Genomic DNA, 19,963 nt, shown 5'->3' on the forward strand with positions numbered 1-19,963 from the left:
GCTTGTATCCTAGCACGATCTCGGTATTCTTTCGATACCACGAGATCGCCAGCAAATATATCTCGACTTGGTCCATTAAATGCCTTCTGATATTTCGCTTCCGGGGGATTTTATGGATTTATTTAGCGCGTGTTTCTCTGTGGCGGTGTTCATAGTCAACCGCGACTCGACACCACGCTACAACTAGTGATCCGAATTCCGGAACACGCCGCAACCTCTGATCCAATCCCCCAAAGAAGTCAATTTGGCGAGTCTATTATTTATCTATCCACGTCTGTCGTATATTTCCGTATTATTTTTTATTATATAATATACTCGAAATGACGGATAGCGACAAGACTATTATTAATGTCATAGGCTCAGACGTACAGGCCATTCACTTTGGACCTGTATCATTCATTCCCCACGACCGAGAGGTTTGGTTTGCTGCATTAGTCTCAGTTTGAGACGCGTCGCAATACGAGCCAAAGGCAAAAGTACGCCTTCGCTCTCGAATCACTACCCGGGGACCATTTAGTAGCTGTACGTGAGCTTGTCCTCAATTCCAACGTGCCTAATGTTTACGATAGACTCAAAGAGGCGATTCTCCGACACTTCCTCCCATTGAGGGAGGAACGATTGGGGACATTGTTAGCACATCACCCCCTGGGTGATGCTAAACCAAGCCACCACCTCACGCGCCTGCAATCTCTTGCAGGACCAACAGCATCTGACTCGGAAATAGTTAAGGAATTGTGGCTCGAGTCATTACTAGCTCACATCCAACCTTCTGTGAAAGCCCTGCTCGAGGACGCACCGCTTAACCAGGTAGCCTTCATAGCCGACAAAATTTTAGCGAGGAATAGTACTAAAGACAGCTATATAGTTGCTTCAACGGCACGTCCTAAAGTAGACATGGACGCCAATCACTCCTCAGCTCATGGCGACAGGGACATGTGTATTCACACACGTCTTAGTTTTCGAGACCGTTGTAACGTACCTCAACCCTAAGTCCCACGAGCTCGCTCAAGTTCTCTCAAACCCGTCACCACTCGCCCAAAAAGGGTATCTTCCAAGCCACGCCGAAAGGCGGCTTCCGAAGCGAGTGAAAGTTGGTGGTAACTCCATAGGACCTTCGGGTCTGGCGCCCGCCGTTGTCGAGCTCCATGCTCATACAAGACGGGAAACGCCAACGCCGACGATTAAAAGCGGCCGTACTCGCTGACTTTTCTCCACAGGTTGGTCGCTTATCCTATGTGCACGATTACCGCACAAACGCCAGGTTCCTAGTAGACACTGAGGCCCAAGTTTCTGTCGTACCACGAGGTAGCAGCAAGTCACATGCCACAGTGCCTCGACTACGCGCTGCAAATGGCCCAGTCATTCCTACCTACGGTACACGACAACTCGCGGTTAACCTGGGCAACCGACGACGGTATATGTGGACGCTCATCATTGCTGATGTTCCCACAGCCATACTAGGTATCGATTTCCTACAGCACTATGAATTGCTTGTTGATTCACGTAAGCTGCAGCTAGTCGATGCTTCTTCGAACAGTAAATTCATGGGCTGCAAAGCCCACATGAACGCGTACCGAATCCTTGGCACATTTTACTCGCGTGACGATAAATTCCACGCTTTATTCGAGAAATTCCCCGTACTCACTAAACCACTCGAGGAGCTTCCATCGGTGACCAATCGTGTGGTACAACACATAGTCACCCGTCATTCACGGCACGACTTCGCCGACTGGCACCGGAAAAATTAGCTTTCGTTGAACGTGAGTTTGACAATTTACTAGCTACTGGTATTATTCTTCCTTCTCACAGTCCATGGGCCTCTCCTCTTCACATGGTGCGCAGAAAAGATGGGGTTAGCTGGAGACCATGCAATGACTACCGAGCTCTAAACGTAGATACGCGCATTGATAGCTACCCTATCCCCCACATACACGACATCACGGCATCGCTCAAGGGCACGACTATCTTTTCTAAGATCGATCTGGTACGAGCATATCATGAGATCCCAGTCGCTCTTGAAGATATCGAAAAAACTGCTATCACGACTCCTTTCGGTTTGTTTGAGTTCCTACGAATGCCTTTTGGATTACGGAATGCTGCTCGAACTCTTCAAAGGTTTATCGATAGCATTGTACGAGACCTAGATTTTGTTCACGTCTATATTGATGACCTGCTAATAGCATCATCAAACGTAGATGAACATTATCAACATCTTACGCTATTATTCCAACGCCTTTCGGATAATGGAATAGTAGTTAACCTGGACAAGTGCGAGTTGGGTAAACGAGAAATAATATTTCTGGGTCATGTTATCAAGCAAGAGGGTATTCTACCTTGCGTGGACAAAGTGCAAGCAATAAAGGAGTACAACGTGCCATCCTCACTCAAGGAACTGAAGGCTTTTCTCGGTTTGGTTAACTTCTACCGTCGTTTCATCCCACACGCAGCAGAACGGTTACGACCACTAACGGACTTACTTCGCGGCAACCCACGCAGATCAGAAATGAACGATTCTGCACGTACTGCATTCACTGAAATCAAAACGGCTCTTGCGCAAGCCACTCTTCTCGCCCATCCCGATCCATCAGCCACGCTTAGTATAGCGGTTGATGCATCCGATGTTGCTATAGGAGCAGTCATGCAACAAAATGTATCCGGTAGTTGGCAACCCCTCGAGTTTTTCTCACGACGCCTTACTCCCAAGGAGACGAGATATAGCGCTTTTGGTCGCGAGCTGCTAGCAGCCTACTGCGCCATCAAACATTTCCGGCACGCAGTGGAAGGACGTCAATTCATCTTATTCACCGACCATAAGCCCTTAACGTATGCTTTGCATACCAAGTCTGACCGCTACTCATTATGAGAGTGCAGACATTTGGACTATATCTCCCAGTTCACGACAGACCTTCGTCACATCAAAGGGAAGTCGAACTGTGTTGCCGATGCTCTATCACGAATCCAGACGAATGCAGTTACTCTGCCGGTGCTCGATCTTCCCGCTATGTTCGCCGCCCAAGCAAACGATCTCAGCTGTACAAAAGCACCACACTCTACATCCCTTCTGTATCAGGAAGCATCTTTAGCCACGACTTCTGGCACCATCCTATGCTAAACTTCTACCGGTCTTCCTCGACCTATCTTACCCTCTGCTTATCGCCGTCTCGTATTCGATGCTTACTTACTTACTTACTTACTTACTTACTTACTTACTTACTTACGCCTGTTACTCCTCGTGAAGGAGCATAGGCCGCCCACCAGCATTCTCCATCCAACCCTGTCCTGGGCAATCCTTTCTAGCTCCGTCCAGTTGTAATTCATCCTTTTCATATCTGCTTCTATTATCCGACGCAATGTGTTCTTTGGCCTTCCTCTTTTTCGCTTCCCTTCAGGATTCCAAGTTAGGGCTTGCCTCGTGATGCAGTTTGACGATTTGCGTAATGTATGTCCTATCCATTTCCATCGTCTTTTCCTAATTTCTTCTTCAGTTGGAAGTTGGTTTGTTCTCTCCCACAGAAGGCTATTGCTGATGGTATCCGGCCAATGGATGTTGAGTATCTTGCGTCGACAGCTATTTATAAATGCTTGTACTTTCTTGATTGTGGTTGTTGTAGTTCTCCAAGTTTCAGCTCCATACAGTAGAACTGCCTTGACGTTCGTATTGAAGATTCTCACTTTGATATTGGTTGAAAGTTGTTTTGAGTTCCATATGTTCTTCAATTGTAGGAATGCGACCCTTGCTTTGCCGATCCTCGCCTTTACGTCTGCATCGGATCCTCCTTGTTCATCGATGATGCTTCCCAGGTATGTGAAGGACTCTACATCTTCCAGAGTTTCGCCATCAAGTGTGATTGGATTGCTGTTCTCCGCTTTGAATTTGAGGACCTTGGTTTTCCCTTTGTGTATGCTGAGGCCTACTGATGCAGAGATTGCTGCTACACTGGCTGTCTTTGTCTGCATCTGTTCGTGTGTACGTGATAGGAGGGCTAGGTCATCTGCGAAGTCCAAATCGTCTAATTGATTCTGAGTTGTCCATTGTATTCCGTGTTTTCCTTCAGATGTTGAGGTCTTCATAATCCAGTCGACCACCAGAAGAAAGAGGAAGGGAGAGAGTAAACAGCCTTGTCTGACTCCAGTCCTTACTTGGAATGCATCTGTCAGCTGTCCTCCATGCACTACTTTTCACTGTAGTCCGTCGTATGAGTTCCGGATAATATTGACAATCTTCTCAGGAACTCCGTAGTGTCGAAGAAGTTTCCATAACGTCCTCCTATCTACACTGTCGAATGCCTTTTCATAATCAATGAAGTTGATGTATAGTGACGAGTTCCACTCAACTGATTGTTCGACGATGATCCGTAGTGTTGCAATTTGGTCTGTGCACGACCGATCCTTACGGAATCCAGCTTGTTGATCTCGAAGTTGGGCGTCTACTGCATCCTTCATCCGGTTCAGCAACAATCTGTTGAAGACTTTCCCTGGTATTGACAGTAGTGTAATGCCTCTGTAGTTTTCACATTTGCTCAGATCTCCTTTCTTTGGAATCTTGACGAGGTGTCCTTCTTTCCAGTCCATCGGCACTTGTTCCTCCTCCCAAATCTTTTGGAATAGAAGATAAAGCATGCTTGTGGTTGCTTCGATGTCTGATTTCAGTGCTTCAGCTGGTATGTTGTCGGGTCCTGCTGCTTTCCCGTTCTTGATTTGTCTGACGGCCATTCTAATTTCTTCCGTAGTTGGTGGATTGACATCTATAGGAAGATCTATGTGTGCTGCTTCGATGTCCGGCGGATTCATTGGAGCCGGCCTATTCAGGAGTTCCTCGAAGTATTCTACCCATCTGTTACGCTGTTGTTGAATTTCGGTGATTGGCTTGCCTTCTTTGTCTTTGACCGGCCTCTCTGGTTTACTGTATTTCCCTGATAGTTTCTTCGTTGTATCGTAAAGCTGTTTCATATTTCCTTCTCTAGCAGCTTTTTCTGCCGTCGTTGCTAGCTCTTCCACGTATTTCTTCTTGTCGGCTCTAATGCTCCTCTTCACTTGTTTGTTTGCTTCTATGTATTCAGCTTGTGCTTGGACTTTCTCTGCTCGTGTTCGGCTGTTGTTAATTGCTGCCTTCTTGTTCTTCCTTTCTTTGATCTTGTCCAGTGTTTCTATAGAGATCCATTCCTTATGATGGTGTTTCTTTAGGCCCAGAACCTCTTGACACGTTGAAGTTAATGCTTCCTTGATGCCTTTCCAGTTGTCCTCCATAGTAGTTTCTTCTTCTTTCAGTAGATCTCGTAAGGCTTGGAACCTGTTGTTGAGAGCTATCTTGAATTCATTGAGTTTGACAGTATCTCGAAGGAAGGCTGTATTGAACCTTTGTATTGCTGTTTGTCCACTTGTCCAGTTCTTTTTAGCTTCAGTTTCAAATTGGCTACAACTAGGTGGTGATCTGAAGCTACGTCAGCACCTTTCCTGGTTCTCACATCTTCCATTGTCCTTCGGAATTTTTGTTGATGCAAATATGATCTATTTGGTTCTCTGTAGTGTGGTCCGGTGAGATCCATGTAGCCTTGTGTATACGCTTGTGTGGAAATATTGTGCCTCCTATGACCAATTTGTTGAATGCACACAAATTTGCAAATCTTTCTCCATTTTCGTTTCTTTCTCCTAGTCCATGTCGTCCCATAATATCTTCATATCCAGTGTTGTCTATTCCGACTTTGGCATTTAGATCTCCCATCAGAATAGTTAGGTCCTTTCTTGGGCATTTCTCAATGATTGACTGCAGCCGCTCGTAGAATTGATCTTTAATGTCGTCGTTGCTATCATTGGTGGGTGCATAACATTGGATAATATTCATTAAGATCCCCTCCTTCTTTGTTTTGAATGATGCTTTGATGATTCTGGATCCGTGAGATTCCCATCCTACAAGTGCATTTCGTGCTACTTTGGACAGCATAAGAGCGACTCCCTGAGTGTGTGGAGCATTGTCCTCTTCGTGACCGGAGTATAGCAGCATCTCTCCCGTATTTAGCCTTTTCTGTCCAGCTTGGGTCCAGTGGGTTTCGCTGATTCCCAGTACTGCTAAGTTGTATCTCCTCATTTCCATTGATATTTGACTGGTCTTCCCGGTTTCCCACATTGTTCGAACGTTCCATGTACCTATAAAAATTTTTGCTCTGGTTGTTAGAAGGGGCATCGGCCTCGTGGCTTCCGAAGGAGCTCGGCTTTCACCATGAAGCGTCATAATTCTTCTAAATGAAGACCTTCTAACTCCCAGGGCAGAGTTAAAATGGTTTGGATTATTTTTTCTGGTAAGCGTTTTTTTAGCGAGTTAGTTTTCTACGGGATGGGGACGCTAACCCCATGCCCAACCCTCCTCCTTTACCCGGGCTTGGGACCGGCAGTAACCCTATAAGAGCTACAGGCGGAGTTCGTACTCGATGCCCTGCATGGATTATCTCATCCAGGTATCGCAGCACGATACGTCTGGCCGTCCATGAATAAAGATGTTCGTATGTGGGCGAAGCAATGGTTACAGTGTCAACGATCAAAAGTGCACAGGCACGTAGCCGTCCCCCTTGGTACTTTCGCTACGCCTGATGCTCGCTTCGATCACGTTTTCTTAGACATTGTGGGACCACTGCCACCATCGCATGGGTATGATCACATACTCACGTGCATCGACCGTTTCACCAGATGGCCCGAAGCTATACCCATCACGTCTATCACGGCGGAGACAGTTGCTCACCGCTACATAGAACGATAGATAGCTCTATGTGGTTGTCCCTCGACGGTCACGACTGACCTAGGACAACGATTTGAGTCCGCATTATTCTCCTCACTTACTCGACTGCTTGGTACGGAACGCATACGCTCTACCGCCTACCATCCAGCTTCTAACAGTTTAGTTGAAAGGTTTCCACGCCAACTTAAAAGTGCTCTTCAAGCACGCGAAAACGACAATTGGTACGAAACCTTACCGCTCGTCCTCTTAGGTATTCGAATGAGCTTGAAGGCAGATATCCAATTTTCCGTCGCTGAACTTGTATACGGCACGACATTGCGTCTGTCCGGAGAATTCTTCACACCACGGAGCAGACCTGATTTCGGCAAATCAGACTACGTCCAACGACTGTCTGCATTTATGCGAACTCTGCCTCCGGTGTCAACTCGAATACAACATCGACAGGTTGCCCTCCCTCGAGAGTGATCTGCCTGTTCACATGTTTTCATACGAGTAGATTCGGTACGCAAACCTTTGCAACAGCCTTACGAAGTCCTTTTTCACGTGATCGCTTCCCACGAAAAGACCTTGGAGGTTGATCGACATGGCCGCGTTGAAATCGCCAGCATTGATCGTCTCAAACCGGCACACGTCGATGACAGTGCCCTATCTGATAACTTGAGATTCAAGGCTAGACCTATACAACCTACTAGCGGGATCCTTAAATCTTCTTCAGATCCCATGCTAGATACACCTGAGACCTCATTCTCACGTCCCAGTCAACAGCGCGCGTCATCTGCATCATCTACGGACGAAACGACAGTCTCACGTCCAGATCAGCAGACCACGCCGCCCTTGACTTCGGATGAGATTGCAGGCTCACGCGATACGAACGAGACTACCGTCTCACGTTCCAGTCGCCGAGTACGGTTGTCTGTACGCTTCCGCGACTAGCCGCACAGTTAACAACCGATACGGTGTAGGACTATTCCTATACTACATGCATGCTACACTCTTCTCTTTTTTGATTTTTTTCTGTATCCTGAGCCCACGCCTCCGACCACCTCCGTTTGGTACCGTCGACTTCAGTCAACTTTGGCGAAAGCTGGACTGGCCACCCATGCTCTTGTCAACGCACCCAGTCGATATTTTGGTTTCGAATGCTTGGCACACGCTTGATCTCGAACTTTTTCGTTATGGTCGCTCCTGGTTCCTCGGCCTAACGTGGTTCCGTCCTACGTCTGCAGCGTTTCTGGTCCGCATCACTACGAACGCAATCTTCAGTTTCTGGATACAAACCACTCTGGTGTAGTATGCCAACTCAAGCAACAAATACAGCACACCGCCCCTGGTACCGTTCTCCGAAAAAGAACTTCGTTGGCAACTCGACGATCAACGATCGCTTTCCTGCTCCACCAATTCTTCCGCCTTACAATCGCTCTTCAGCCGATCAGTTTTACGATTCAAGCCGCTTTTTGTCGAAAGTGTAAACCCTTTCTAGCGAGTGGCTCCAGTAGTGACTCATTTTATCACGAGAAAACGATTGGTTTATTGAAAACAATAATTATTATACCCAACTTTACCAGTGCTTGTTTTAACTTGCTTTTGTTTAACTGTGCTAATTTCAGCCATTTTGTGCTTCCATTACTTTCCATCATTGTTCCGTGGTTTTTGGCTTTGCTTTCACGTACTCCGCTTTCCTGCTCTCGCTTGTACCATTTCTTGGCACGATCTTGGTATTCGTTCGATACCGCGAGATCGCCAACGAAATATATTTGGTTACGTTCAACCTTCGCCTTCTGATTTCTTTGGCCGTGTTTCTTGGTAGCGGTGTTCTTAGTCGATTGGAACTCGACGCCACGCTAGAAGAGCATGATTCTACATGAGAATTGTTGAGGTGACAAAGTAATCGAGAAGTGTGGTCCATATCATAACAAATGAAGAACGCGTTATCAACATATCTAGAGTAGTATGTTGTGTTTTAGATTTCATGTTTCAGTTTTGTTTGTTTTAGGTTAGCCATTAACATATCGTCTAACTAGACTCCAATGGTAATCTCATGGCCACTCGATCGGTTGGTTTGTATAGTTGATAGTTGAGTTAAAAATGAACCTCATTGTTAATAATTTTCTCAACTCATTTTGCTCCAAAAAAGTAATTCAGATTGTTGGCAAATCATATTAATAGTTTCTTTTTATGGTATACCCATAAATAATGAATACATATCAAAAGATACCATGGATTTATTTGATAATTTATATTATTAGTTAGAATTTTAGGTTGTATGCAGCTGCTGAGAAACCATAAAGTGGAGTGTTGAATTCATTTTATTTTGCAAACCTTGCTCCGTTCAAAAAATAAATGTCAACCTAATAAATGAAATGTGTTGTCCAACCTGCTTTCAATGTGTTTCACTGATTCCAAGCAACTCCACGTCGTATCTTTTCATTTTTGCAGCATTTTGGATGACTCTTCAGGTCTACCACATTGTACGAACATTCTGTGTACTTGAATTATTGATTGGTCTGGTTGTCAGGAGAGGCACCAACCTCGTGACTTCCGAAGGAACTTGGCTTTCAACATGAGGCGTTATAACTCTTCTAAATGAAGACATTCTAAATACCAGGGCAGAGTTTAAATGGTTTGAATTATTATTTCTGGTCAGCGTTGCTTTAGCGATTTAGTTTTCTACGGGATGAGGTCGCTAACCCCATACCCAACCCTCCTTTTTTATCCGGGCTTGAGACCGGCAGTACCCCAGAGGTGCTCCGCATGGAGTTATTAAATGAGATATGAGTAAATATCACTATTAAAACAAGGACTACTTGTAAACAAGTTGATTTATGGGGTCACTTACTAATGCAGCTATGAAATGCAGATATTGATTTACTCAGGATAAGATCACTTAAGCAAAGGCAACATTATGAGTTTACATGGAATATTACTTATGAATAGTTCATTATTCTACAAAATTAAATAGAGATGTAAAAACCTTTATTTCTCTATTTAACTGTTATCATGCTCTCTTCGTTTCTTCAACATATTGATGGTGAGTGTCCGCACGCAAGACTGATAGGTCCTGGGTTCGAACCCCGCGAGGCGGAATCATAGACGTGCACTTTTGAGGAGTCCAACAGTAATACAAAACAACCATCCAGTGCTTCCAGGTTTTCCATGTTGGTCTAGTTTTGAATTGACTCACGATCTCAATTATTAAATTACTAAGATCTCCACCAAACTCCCTTTTGATATTTGTTAGGTCCCGACAAGAATAATGGATGGTAACTTTTGGGATCCATTTATAGACCGATACTAAACGTATATTTTTATCGTATAATTGTTAACTAAACTATTCATGTTCGTGTTTCTCATATTTTGAGCATTATTTTAGCCTATGAACTATTATTACATGATTTACCATTCTTGAATTATGCTCTGTCTATTAATTACTACCTCCCACATTCACAGCCACTTTTGGTTAAATCTTGTAAAAATGTTAGTTCCTATTTTATGGTATGATGTGGTCTATGTGGTTGGTATATAAACTCAGTATGTTTGAAATATAATGTAACATACTGCAGAGTCTGAGATTGGTGTTCTGGACTTAACTCGCTGGGCTAGGCGGATAGCAGTACTAATAAGGACTTTAGACTACTCGTACGGGTTTTATGCCTCATTGGTCCGATCGATAATTCACTACTCCCTAGTTAGCGGTATCGTTACGTTATACAATAAACAGGGTACTCGGGTCAAAAGTGACAATAATATTATCTAGTTATTCATTTCAAAATATACATTTATTTTCTCTAACAAATCTTTGTTGAGAGGCAAAATTCGACTCACACGTCCGCGTCGTGCCTCCTGGATAATGAGACGAATGACTCATGAGCTAACGTGAGCGGTAACCCGGGTTGTGGAGATCGGGCTAATCACCCACTCTTACCTATACCCATCAATTGATTACGAACTCCACAGATAAACATAGCACAACTACATTTGGAATGGAAAAAGACAAAAAACTTTTCTCGAAAGTGGTGCATGTATCATATGGAGTTGCTCGTCATTGGGCAAACTCCTAAGGATTGCAGAACACAACTATTCTAGCCCTGGTAGTTGTGCCGTGCTTTGACGTGGCCTGTTCCTCTCCAGAAGGGCCTACTAGGCTTCATCAACTTATTTGACTGGAAGGGGGGGAGCAAACAAATCCTTGTTGGTTATACGATAATCAATCATATAAATCATTTCAATATTACACATATGATTGATATGAATGTTACCAAAGAAATAGAATAACAAAACAAAAAAAACAAATCATCATCATCATAATTAAACTTTTTATTATATCATAAAAGAAAGTTTCTCTACATAGATGTTACGTTTAAAAACAACCAAAGAAAAAAGAAAACGAAACAAAACATTTCAAATTGAGTATAATTGTACATGTAACATCTTTGGTACAATCAATAATCAATGAAACTATAATTTATGAACAACCTTTAAATGACACTAAACTAACCTTGAGAAAGGTTCCACCAAATCAAGGTTATAAATTCATGTGCACAATTCGAATTCTGATTTATATTTAATCATTAAGATTAAGAATTAACTAATATCAGTTATAATGATGTCAAAACTTTATTTCGTCAAATGAATAAGTGAATAATTTCGCGCTAAAATTCAAAACCTTTTATCTTATACCTGATTGGTTTGTTCATAAATGATAGTCTCACCTCACTAATGATATATATATATATATATATATATATATATATATATATATATATATATATAAGTATCATTTAAGTAGTATATGAAAACATGAATACAAAATGAATTTTATTAAAAAAAAACATCATTTATATATCTCTATATAAAATGTATTCAATAAACAAATTACAACTGTACTATTCTATGTACAGATCAAGTTTAATAATAAAAAAAATAATCCAAAATGATCATATGACATTGAATTGTTTTTGTATTTGATCTAAATTGAATTCACATTCATTAACTTTTTCAATAAAATAATTTCTATTTTTAATTATATTTAATAAATCCGCTTGTACATAATAAATATTTTCCCATTTCATAGCTTCTTTATTATCAAGATGATGATAATGATTAGATTCTGAGGAGGTTATGTCATCATCATCATTATTATTACCATTACTATTACTACTACTACTACTACTACTACTAGTAGTAGTAGTATTAAGTTGATATAAATCAATGACATTAGAACCATCTTCTTCAAATCGTATATTATCATCAAATAATATATGTTGAATATATGGATCATATGGATTAAACCATAAAGGTTTCGATGATTTATAATGATAATTATGTGATTTCCAATAATTGAAATCATCTATTACATGAAGTACACCAATTTGTTTTGACCATATTTGATAAATTTCATTAGGATTATTTGATATATTGATAAATTGTTTATCAGGATCTAATAGATCTTTATGTGGAATTTCTTTAATAAATTGAAATAATGGTTCATGATCAGAACGTTTTAAATACCATTTAGTATAATCAATTGATATATATTGTTTAGCATTGAATGGTGCTTTCTCTTGTGAATGTTTACCATGAATATATGCTTCAATTGCTGATAAAATATGTTCACCATCTTTACCATAGGTACGTATAAATATAGCAAATTGACGATTTGTTTCAATAAGCCATGTTAATAAACGATAAAAAGCTGGCATTAAATAATGATAATAATGATTATCCACATTCTCATTTATATGATCATTATTATTATTATTATTATTGTTGTTGCCATGGTGATTATTAATATTTCCACTATTTACACATAAACAATATGGTGAATTAATGGATTCAATTGGTGTTAATTTTAACATTTCTAAATATTCATTAAATAAATTACGATATGGTAAACCTTCTGGTGTTTGAGTAAAATTACCTAAATATCTTCTTATTCTACCTCTATCGGATGTTATTTTAACAATTTGTTTCTCTAATAATTTATATATACTTATAGCATTCGGTTGTGGTTGTTTAATACATAATGGTATTGGTAAACGATTCCAACATGCTAAAGTTGATTTAAAATTAGCTAATTCATTTGATGTTAAATTTTCAAAATTTTCACCTTCATATGGTTGACGAGTATCCATTGGAGTTGTGATTGTTGTTGTTATTGTGGGGGTGGTTATTGTTGTTTTACAAGAGTTAACTTCATGATCTATTTTTTTTTTTGAAATAAAAAAGAAAAAAAAGTTATTGATTAATGAAATGGAAATGGATCGTGAATGTGCACTGATGAGGAGTCTCATATTAGGACGAAACAGCTGTCCAGTACTTTCAGGTTTTTAATGGTGGTCTGACATCAATCGGTTGATGATCTCAATAAAAAAACGAAATAATCTTCACATTCCCTATATTGATAATATTTGTTAGTGAAAAAATATTGATTTTGTGTTATAAACTATGGGTTCCTGCCCCTATCAATGTTCAGCGTAATGATACCGCCAATTAGGGAACAGTGAATTATTGACCGGACCACTGATGCATAAAACAAGTATGAGCTGTATAAAGTCTTGATTGGTCTTGCTTCCCATCTAGCCCTGCTTGTTAGAGTCCAGAACACCAATCAGAGCTTCCATGATATGAATTATTTATTTCAAACATATTGAGTTTATATACCAACCAAAACAGACCACATAGTACCATGAAATAGGAAACAACCTTTGTAGAAGATTTAGCCAGAAGTGGCTGTGAATGTGCGAGGTAGTAATTGATATTTTGAAATACTAGCTAAGTGGATAATGCGATAGTGTTTGAAGCGAACGATACTGGGATCGAGTCCTAAAGTGAGTATCGAATCTGAGATACAGGTACATTCAGCTGACGAGTCCCAAATAAGATGAAACGCGTGCCGCGGATTCTATTGCTAGCCACTATCTATCTTTGCTTATGAATCAACTGTTTACTGAAAAATTTGTCTTTACTGGCAATGATTCAATTTTATAAGTGGAAAATGTAATTGTTAAAAAGTAAATGAATATCTAGTTACTTATTGTAGAATGTAAATCTATTTAGAAACGTAGTGCTCACATTTTTTGATTAAGCATTGAATCAACTATATATACAACAATTATGGTATAGATTGACAAAAGCTATAGTATTAACCTTATTCAGAATGTTAATTAAAGTCTGTCATTTACGATTACAATTCCAAGTGATGTGTACCAGAAAATCAAAATGAACAAGTGAACTGATCAAAATCTATCTCTCTTTGTAATGCGTCAATCATTAATAAATGTAATTATTGAAATATGTAATTTCATCATAACAGATTACAATGAACACATTGACATTTTATTTAAAAACAAGTATGGAGCTGCACATACTAAAATGACCCTAAAGAACTTAAAATAACATTGACTTGTCATTTGAACACTTCTCTTGAAACATTATTTTGATAATCAGAGAGGAATTTGTAAATATTATAGTAATTTTAATAGTGAAATTCATGATTCAGTTGAAGATAAACTGCCATTGAAAACCTAGAAACACTGGACGGTCGTTGCATTCTAATGTGTGACGCCTTAGAAGTGAGCATTCACGATCCCGCCTACCGAGTTCGACCGGGTCTGTTGTAAGATGGTAACTCATTGAAGATAATGGTGGACGGTGGAGGAATTTCGTGAATCGATTGAAATTGGACACTAACACCGTTGGACGCCGACTCAGTGGTCTTGAAATCAAGCGTTCGCGCGCGATACCGATACATTGTGGGTTCGGATCCCGCACACATGATCGTGGATTTGCACTACTGTAGAGTCCCATACTAGGACGAAACGTTCGTCCAATTATTTCGAGTCTTCAATGGTAATATAGCTTCAATTGACTCATGAATTCAACTATTAAAATTATTTTAATAATTTGAAACAGTTTGAAGAAATTGGACGAATAAATTAGGTAAGAAAGGTAATTATTTCATTTATTTGTTAGCTTATACTTAATTATACATAAGTAGTAAGTCAGTTATTATGTAAATTTTCAACCTCTATGTCTCACCCATATACATATAACGTGGATGTGCACTGCTGAAGAGTCTCATATTAGGACGAAACAGAGGTCCAGTGATTCCAGGTTTTCAATGTTGATCTAACATCAATCGGTTCATGATCTCAATCAAAAACTTATTGATCTCCACAACCCTATACTGATATATATATATATGATTACTCATGAAACTTAATGATTTCACCTTATAGTACAGTTTTTAGTGATGAGTACACAATACACCACGAGATAAGTACTTATTACTTTAATACATATAAGTATATGTAGACATGATTAGTATATTCGGTATGTTTGTTTTAAAAGTAACAATACTTCACCTACACAGAATTCCGTCCTAATCAAAGTAAACAACATATTTTTCTTTATACTATGTATCATTAATTAACTAAGCATGTATATAAATGAGCATGACCTTCTTCATTATTGTATACAGAGTGTAATTGATAAATCATATTGCATTACTTATTTATGTGCGTGTGTATGTGTAGGTCTGTGTGTGTGTGTGTGTTGATCTTGTTTGATACAAATAGTGTAATGAGTAAAAGAGTGATTAATTAAAATATTTATACAAGATTAAGATACATAAAGTAGAATGTACATCATTCTAGCCTTAAATTCTTCTACTGTACTGTTTACACCGTTTTCTTCTTCTTCTTCTTCGTTCTATTCAATCTTCTGTTGTTGTTGTTGTTGTTGGTCAGTTTTAATTATCATGATAGTTTTTAATGCTAGTTCATTGGAAGAAAACTAGTTTTACATAATTTTCTTGTTAGATAGCACTCGTAAGTATGTTACACCGTCTTGAAGTCTAAGACATTACTAATATATAACTTAGACACCTCTGTTGTAATCATACAGTACTAAGGTATCTATAAATGATCAATTACTAAGTAATGGGTAATATTTTGCTTAAAGTAATTAGTCCATTTGATAAATTTCGTTAGTGTAATATAAGAAGATAAAGATTATGAGAACTATGTGATGATATATATATTAGCGAAATACATCTAACAACAAAGGCGTATACTAAGGTTTATTGAAACTTCAATGGTTAATATCATGAGTCAATTGAAGCTAGACCATCATGGAAGACCTTGAAGCACTGAACGGCTGTTTCGTCCTATTGTAGGACTCCTCAGCAGTGCGCGTCCATGATCCCGCCCCTGCGAGATTCGAACACAAGACCTACTGGCTTCGCGCGCGAGCACTTAACCACTAGACCACTGAGCCGGCATCCAATGGTGTTAATGTCTAACTTCAATTAATCCACGAAATTGAGCTACACATCCAACATTGTCTTCAGTGAGTTATTATCTCACAACAGACCTGGTTGAACTCCACTAGTCACTACTCTTCATTAGAAACCTCACTTGAAACCTTAGTCATATGATAAATCAAACCCCCTTTGTGTATTCAAAAAAAGTTTGTTCTCATCTTAAATCTACCCCGGTGATGTTAGCTTATTTTTATTCAGAGTGAAGTTTCAGATTGTTTTCATATTATAAGTATGGGGTTGTGAACATTATTAAGTTTTTGATTGAGATCATGAATCGATTAATGTTAGACCATCATTTAAAACCTGAAAGCATTGGAAGGCCAACACTTCCTATTGTAGGACTCATCAGAAGTGCACATCTACGATTTCATTCGCAGAATTCGAACCCAGGGCCTTCATATTGTTTCTTTATTATCCTTGTCTCGTCTTACCCTCCATTTCCAGTCTGGTTAGCCTTTTATTTTTTATATATAAATGTTCCTAATAAGTATATGTGTACATTACCACCATTGAAATAACTATTCCTATGAATTTGATGTTGGTCTTGTTGTGCTAATGAGGTATGACAACTTGAACCTATGTACATATGTTCCTGGTCCCGACCGAAGCTGCTACCTTGACGCGGTGGTCGGGCTTGCCTATCGTGATGACCCAACCGAGCTATATTGGCTGGAACATATGTTCCTGTAGGTTCTACCATGCCAGGCAGGTCGATTGGAGAACGGTAAGACTAAAAGCAGCAACTCAAGGTCTGAGGGCGAGGACGTACTGCTGACTGTAGAGGCGTGTGACAGCAGTAAGGTGTTTCCCTCGGACAACCAGCATCTGCAGCGATGCTGCCTTCTCACAAGGAGGGGTGGGGTTAGAAAAGGTCGACCCTAAAAATGTCACACCTCACCTTACCTCACGGATTTCCCTCTTCGGCGGTAAGGCCCTTAGAATAACGGAGCTAACACATTAAAAACCTTTCACGAAAAAGCTGTGCGCGACCGGCCTCAAGCATTTGTCCCTTGGGCTCTGCGGTCACGCTCCCAGGTCTTTAAGACCAACAATAATCCAATTTCCTTTTCAGGTTCCTCAAGAAATACCTTTCCACGGTGTGGGCAGCCGGGAAGTGATAACCGCCCTCATACCCGTAACAACACACGAGACCAAGTTGGTCACATTCAAATCCTTCCTACACCTCCTAATACCTCTCTTATCTCCATGACTAACCCTCCTCACGTCTCTTTATCATCTCGCACTGCTAGGGCAAATGATTGGAGTACGCGGAACGCTATTCCTGGTCTCCCGGTCTCTTAACTACAAGTAGGAGCTTTTAACGTCCGAACACTGTGCCAAATAGGACAACAGGCTTCCTTAGCTAGGACTTTAGAATCCCGTGCAATCGATGTGTGCTGCGTCTCCGAAACGCGCATACAGGATCCGAGTAGCGTCATTCATTTGACCTCACCATGCCAAAATAAAGAACCGATTTGATTCACATTTCGTGTATCTGGAAGCCCTGATTATGCTTCCCGTGGCCTCGCCAGCGTAGGTATAGCATTGAGTCCTAGGGCAGAACTAGCTCTCATAGAGTGGATCCCAGTAGACAGTCGTTTGTGCGCTGTCCGACTAAACGGAACAGTAAGGATCCGGAAAGATAGGGACACTCGTCGTTGCCTATTCGTCATCTCTGTCTATTCTCCCACTGACTGCAGCTCAGAGGATGTAAAAGATGAGTTTTACAGAAAGCTTTCCGACCTTCTCCGAAAAGCTAGGCGCTCTGATGTAGTAATAGTAGCTGGTGACTTTAATGCTCAAGTGGGTAAACTAAGCGAAAGGGTAAGACACCTAGGTGGATCTTATGGTGTCGTGGCTCAAAGAACAGATAATGGCGACCGTCTGTTGCATCTATGCTCAGATAACCGCCTCTTTCTTGCAAATACTAACTTCAAGCATAAGCAAAAACGTCTTTTAACATGGCGACCCCCTGATTCGTCCCAACGTTGGACCCAAATAGATCACATCGCTATCAGCCACTGATAGAGGGGCTCGATAGAAGACTGTCGCTCATTCTGGAGCACATACTTAGATTCATATCATGCTCTAGTACGAGCGCGTATCTGTCTGCGTCTTACTGGACGTAGGAAAGACGCTGGAACGAAACTTCTTAGGGTCCTGTTTAATGATAGTCAAGCTAAGAGTATATTTCAGGAACAACTAGGAAAACAGTTAGGCAGCCATATAGGTGATGCCCACCCCGAGGCATTGTGGAATGACATCCGAAAAGCTGTGGAAACAGCAGTGATATCTACTAGTACGGTAACCCGTAAGGTTAGGGAGCAACATTGGATCTCAGCAGCATCTATCGCACTGATTGATGCTCGGAAACTCATTCCACCTGGCTCTGAACATAATGAAGAGCGGACGTAATCCCATCTGACTGGTCTCAATCACTGATTGTGCCAGTCTATAAGAAAGGACAAAAGTCCTCTTGTGACAGTCACAGAGGAATCAGTTTGACTAATATAGTGTCTAAAATATTAGCCTCAATAATACTTCGACGCCTAACCAAAGCTCGTGAAGAGCAGATTAGAGAAAATCAGGCTGGTTTTCAACCTGGACGTGGTTGTATAGATCAGATATTCACACTACGTCAGGTTCTAGAACACAGACACACGTTCAGACGCCCCACAATGGTAGTATTTCTCGACCTTAAGGCGGCATCCGACTCTGTTGATCGTGAGGTTCTATGGCAGTGTTTGTCACTGAAAGGAGTACCAAAGAAGTACATTAACCTTATAAAGGCTCTCTACTCGAACACAACTGGTAGAGTGAGAGCTTATGGCGAACTGTCATCAGAATTGATTACCTCAATTGGTGTTCGTCAGGGCTGCCCACTCTCCCCATTCTTGTTCAACTTTGTCATTGACGTACTTTTAGAGATAACACTCTCCTCATCTAAATTTCCAGGGGTTGAACTTCTACTGGGAGGTTCACTTGTTGGCCTAGAATATGCCGATGACATAGTTCTATTTGGTGAAGACGCTGACAAAATGCAGAGTCTTCTGACCACTCTAAGCAACAATGCAAGCATGTTCGGGATGCGATTCTCTCCCTCGAAATGCAAAATGTTGCTTCAGGATTGGGTTGCATTGACACCCGAACTAATGATAGGGAGTGAAGTAATTGAGTGTGTCGATCGCTTCACTTATCTTAGAAGTCTCATCAGCCCTTGTGGTCTGGTGTGTGACGAAATCTCAGAACGGATACAGAAGGCTCGACTAGCTTTTGCCAACTTGCGTCATTTATGGCGTAGGCGAGATATCCGTCTACCAACCAAAAGACGTGTTTACTGCGCAGCAGCTCGTTCCGTCCTACTTTATGGCAGTGAAACATGGCCGGTAAGAGTAGAGGGTATTCGTAGGTTACTAGTATTCGATCATAGGTGTCTTCGAAACATTGCTCGTATATCATGGGACCATCGAGTAAGTAACACAGTTGTTAGGAAACGGGTACTAGGTAAGGATGGAAAATCAATTGATGACGTAGTGAAACTTCATCAGTTGAGATTGCTGGGATACGTGTTACGTATGCCCAACCACCGATTGCCTCGACGTGCGATGTTTCATGGTATAGGAGTAGGTTGGAAGAAAGGTAGGGGCGGCCAGACCAAAACATGGCACAAGTCCATGAAGTCACTGACAAGTGTGGTGAGCCATGTTGGTAGGTGTAGACTACCTGGTTGAGGACCGCGAGATGATAGCAACTGATGGTTAGAGACCCTGAATGATATGGCTCAAAATCGTTTGTAATGGCACAGATGCATACACTCGTTGCGCTCTCCCAAATTTTAATCTCCTGATTCCTCCTTGTCTCTTTTTCCTCTTTCCAAATTTATTTCACTGTATTATACTCTTTAAATAACA

The 19,963-nt window shown here is 40.9% G+C and overlaps 1 protein-coding gene across 1 annotated transcript in view; it reads right to left on the reverse strand.

The window, feature by feature from the left end:
* Nucleotides 1–11,664: 11,664 nt before the first annotated feature.
* The window catches only part of RWDD1_2 (RWD domain-containing protein 1), a gene marked incomplete at its 3' end in the record, with an annotated part of 29,272 nt that continues 20,973 nt past the window's right edge, over nucleotides 11,665–19,963 (reverse strand). Inside the window, exon 3 of the mRNA XM_035729509.2 lies at nucleotides 11,665–12,929. Within this exon, the coding sequence (XP_035586610.1) occupies nucleotides 11,665–12,929 (1,265 nt within the window). The remainder of the gene's footprint in view (nucleotides 12,930–19,963) is intronic.

This window comes from Schistosoma haematobium, chromosome 3 (genome assembly GCF_000699445.3).
Source record: "Schistosoma haematobium chromosome 3, whole genome shotgun sequence".
NCBI classification, from domain to species: domain Eukaryota; kingdom Metazoa; phylum Platyhelminthes; class Trematoda; order Strigeidida; family Schistosomatidae; genus Schistosoma; species Schistosoma haematobium.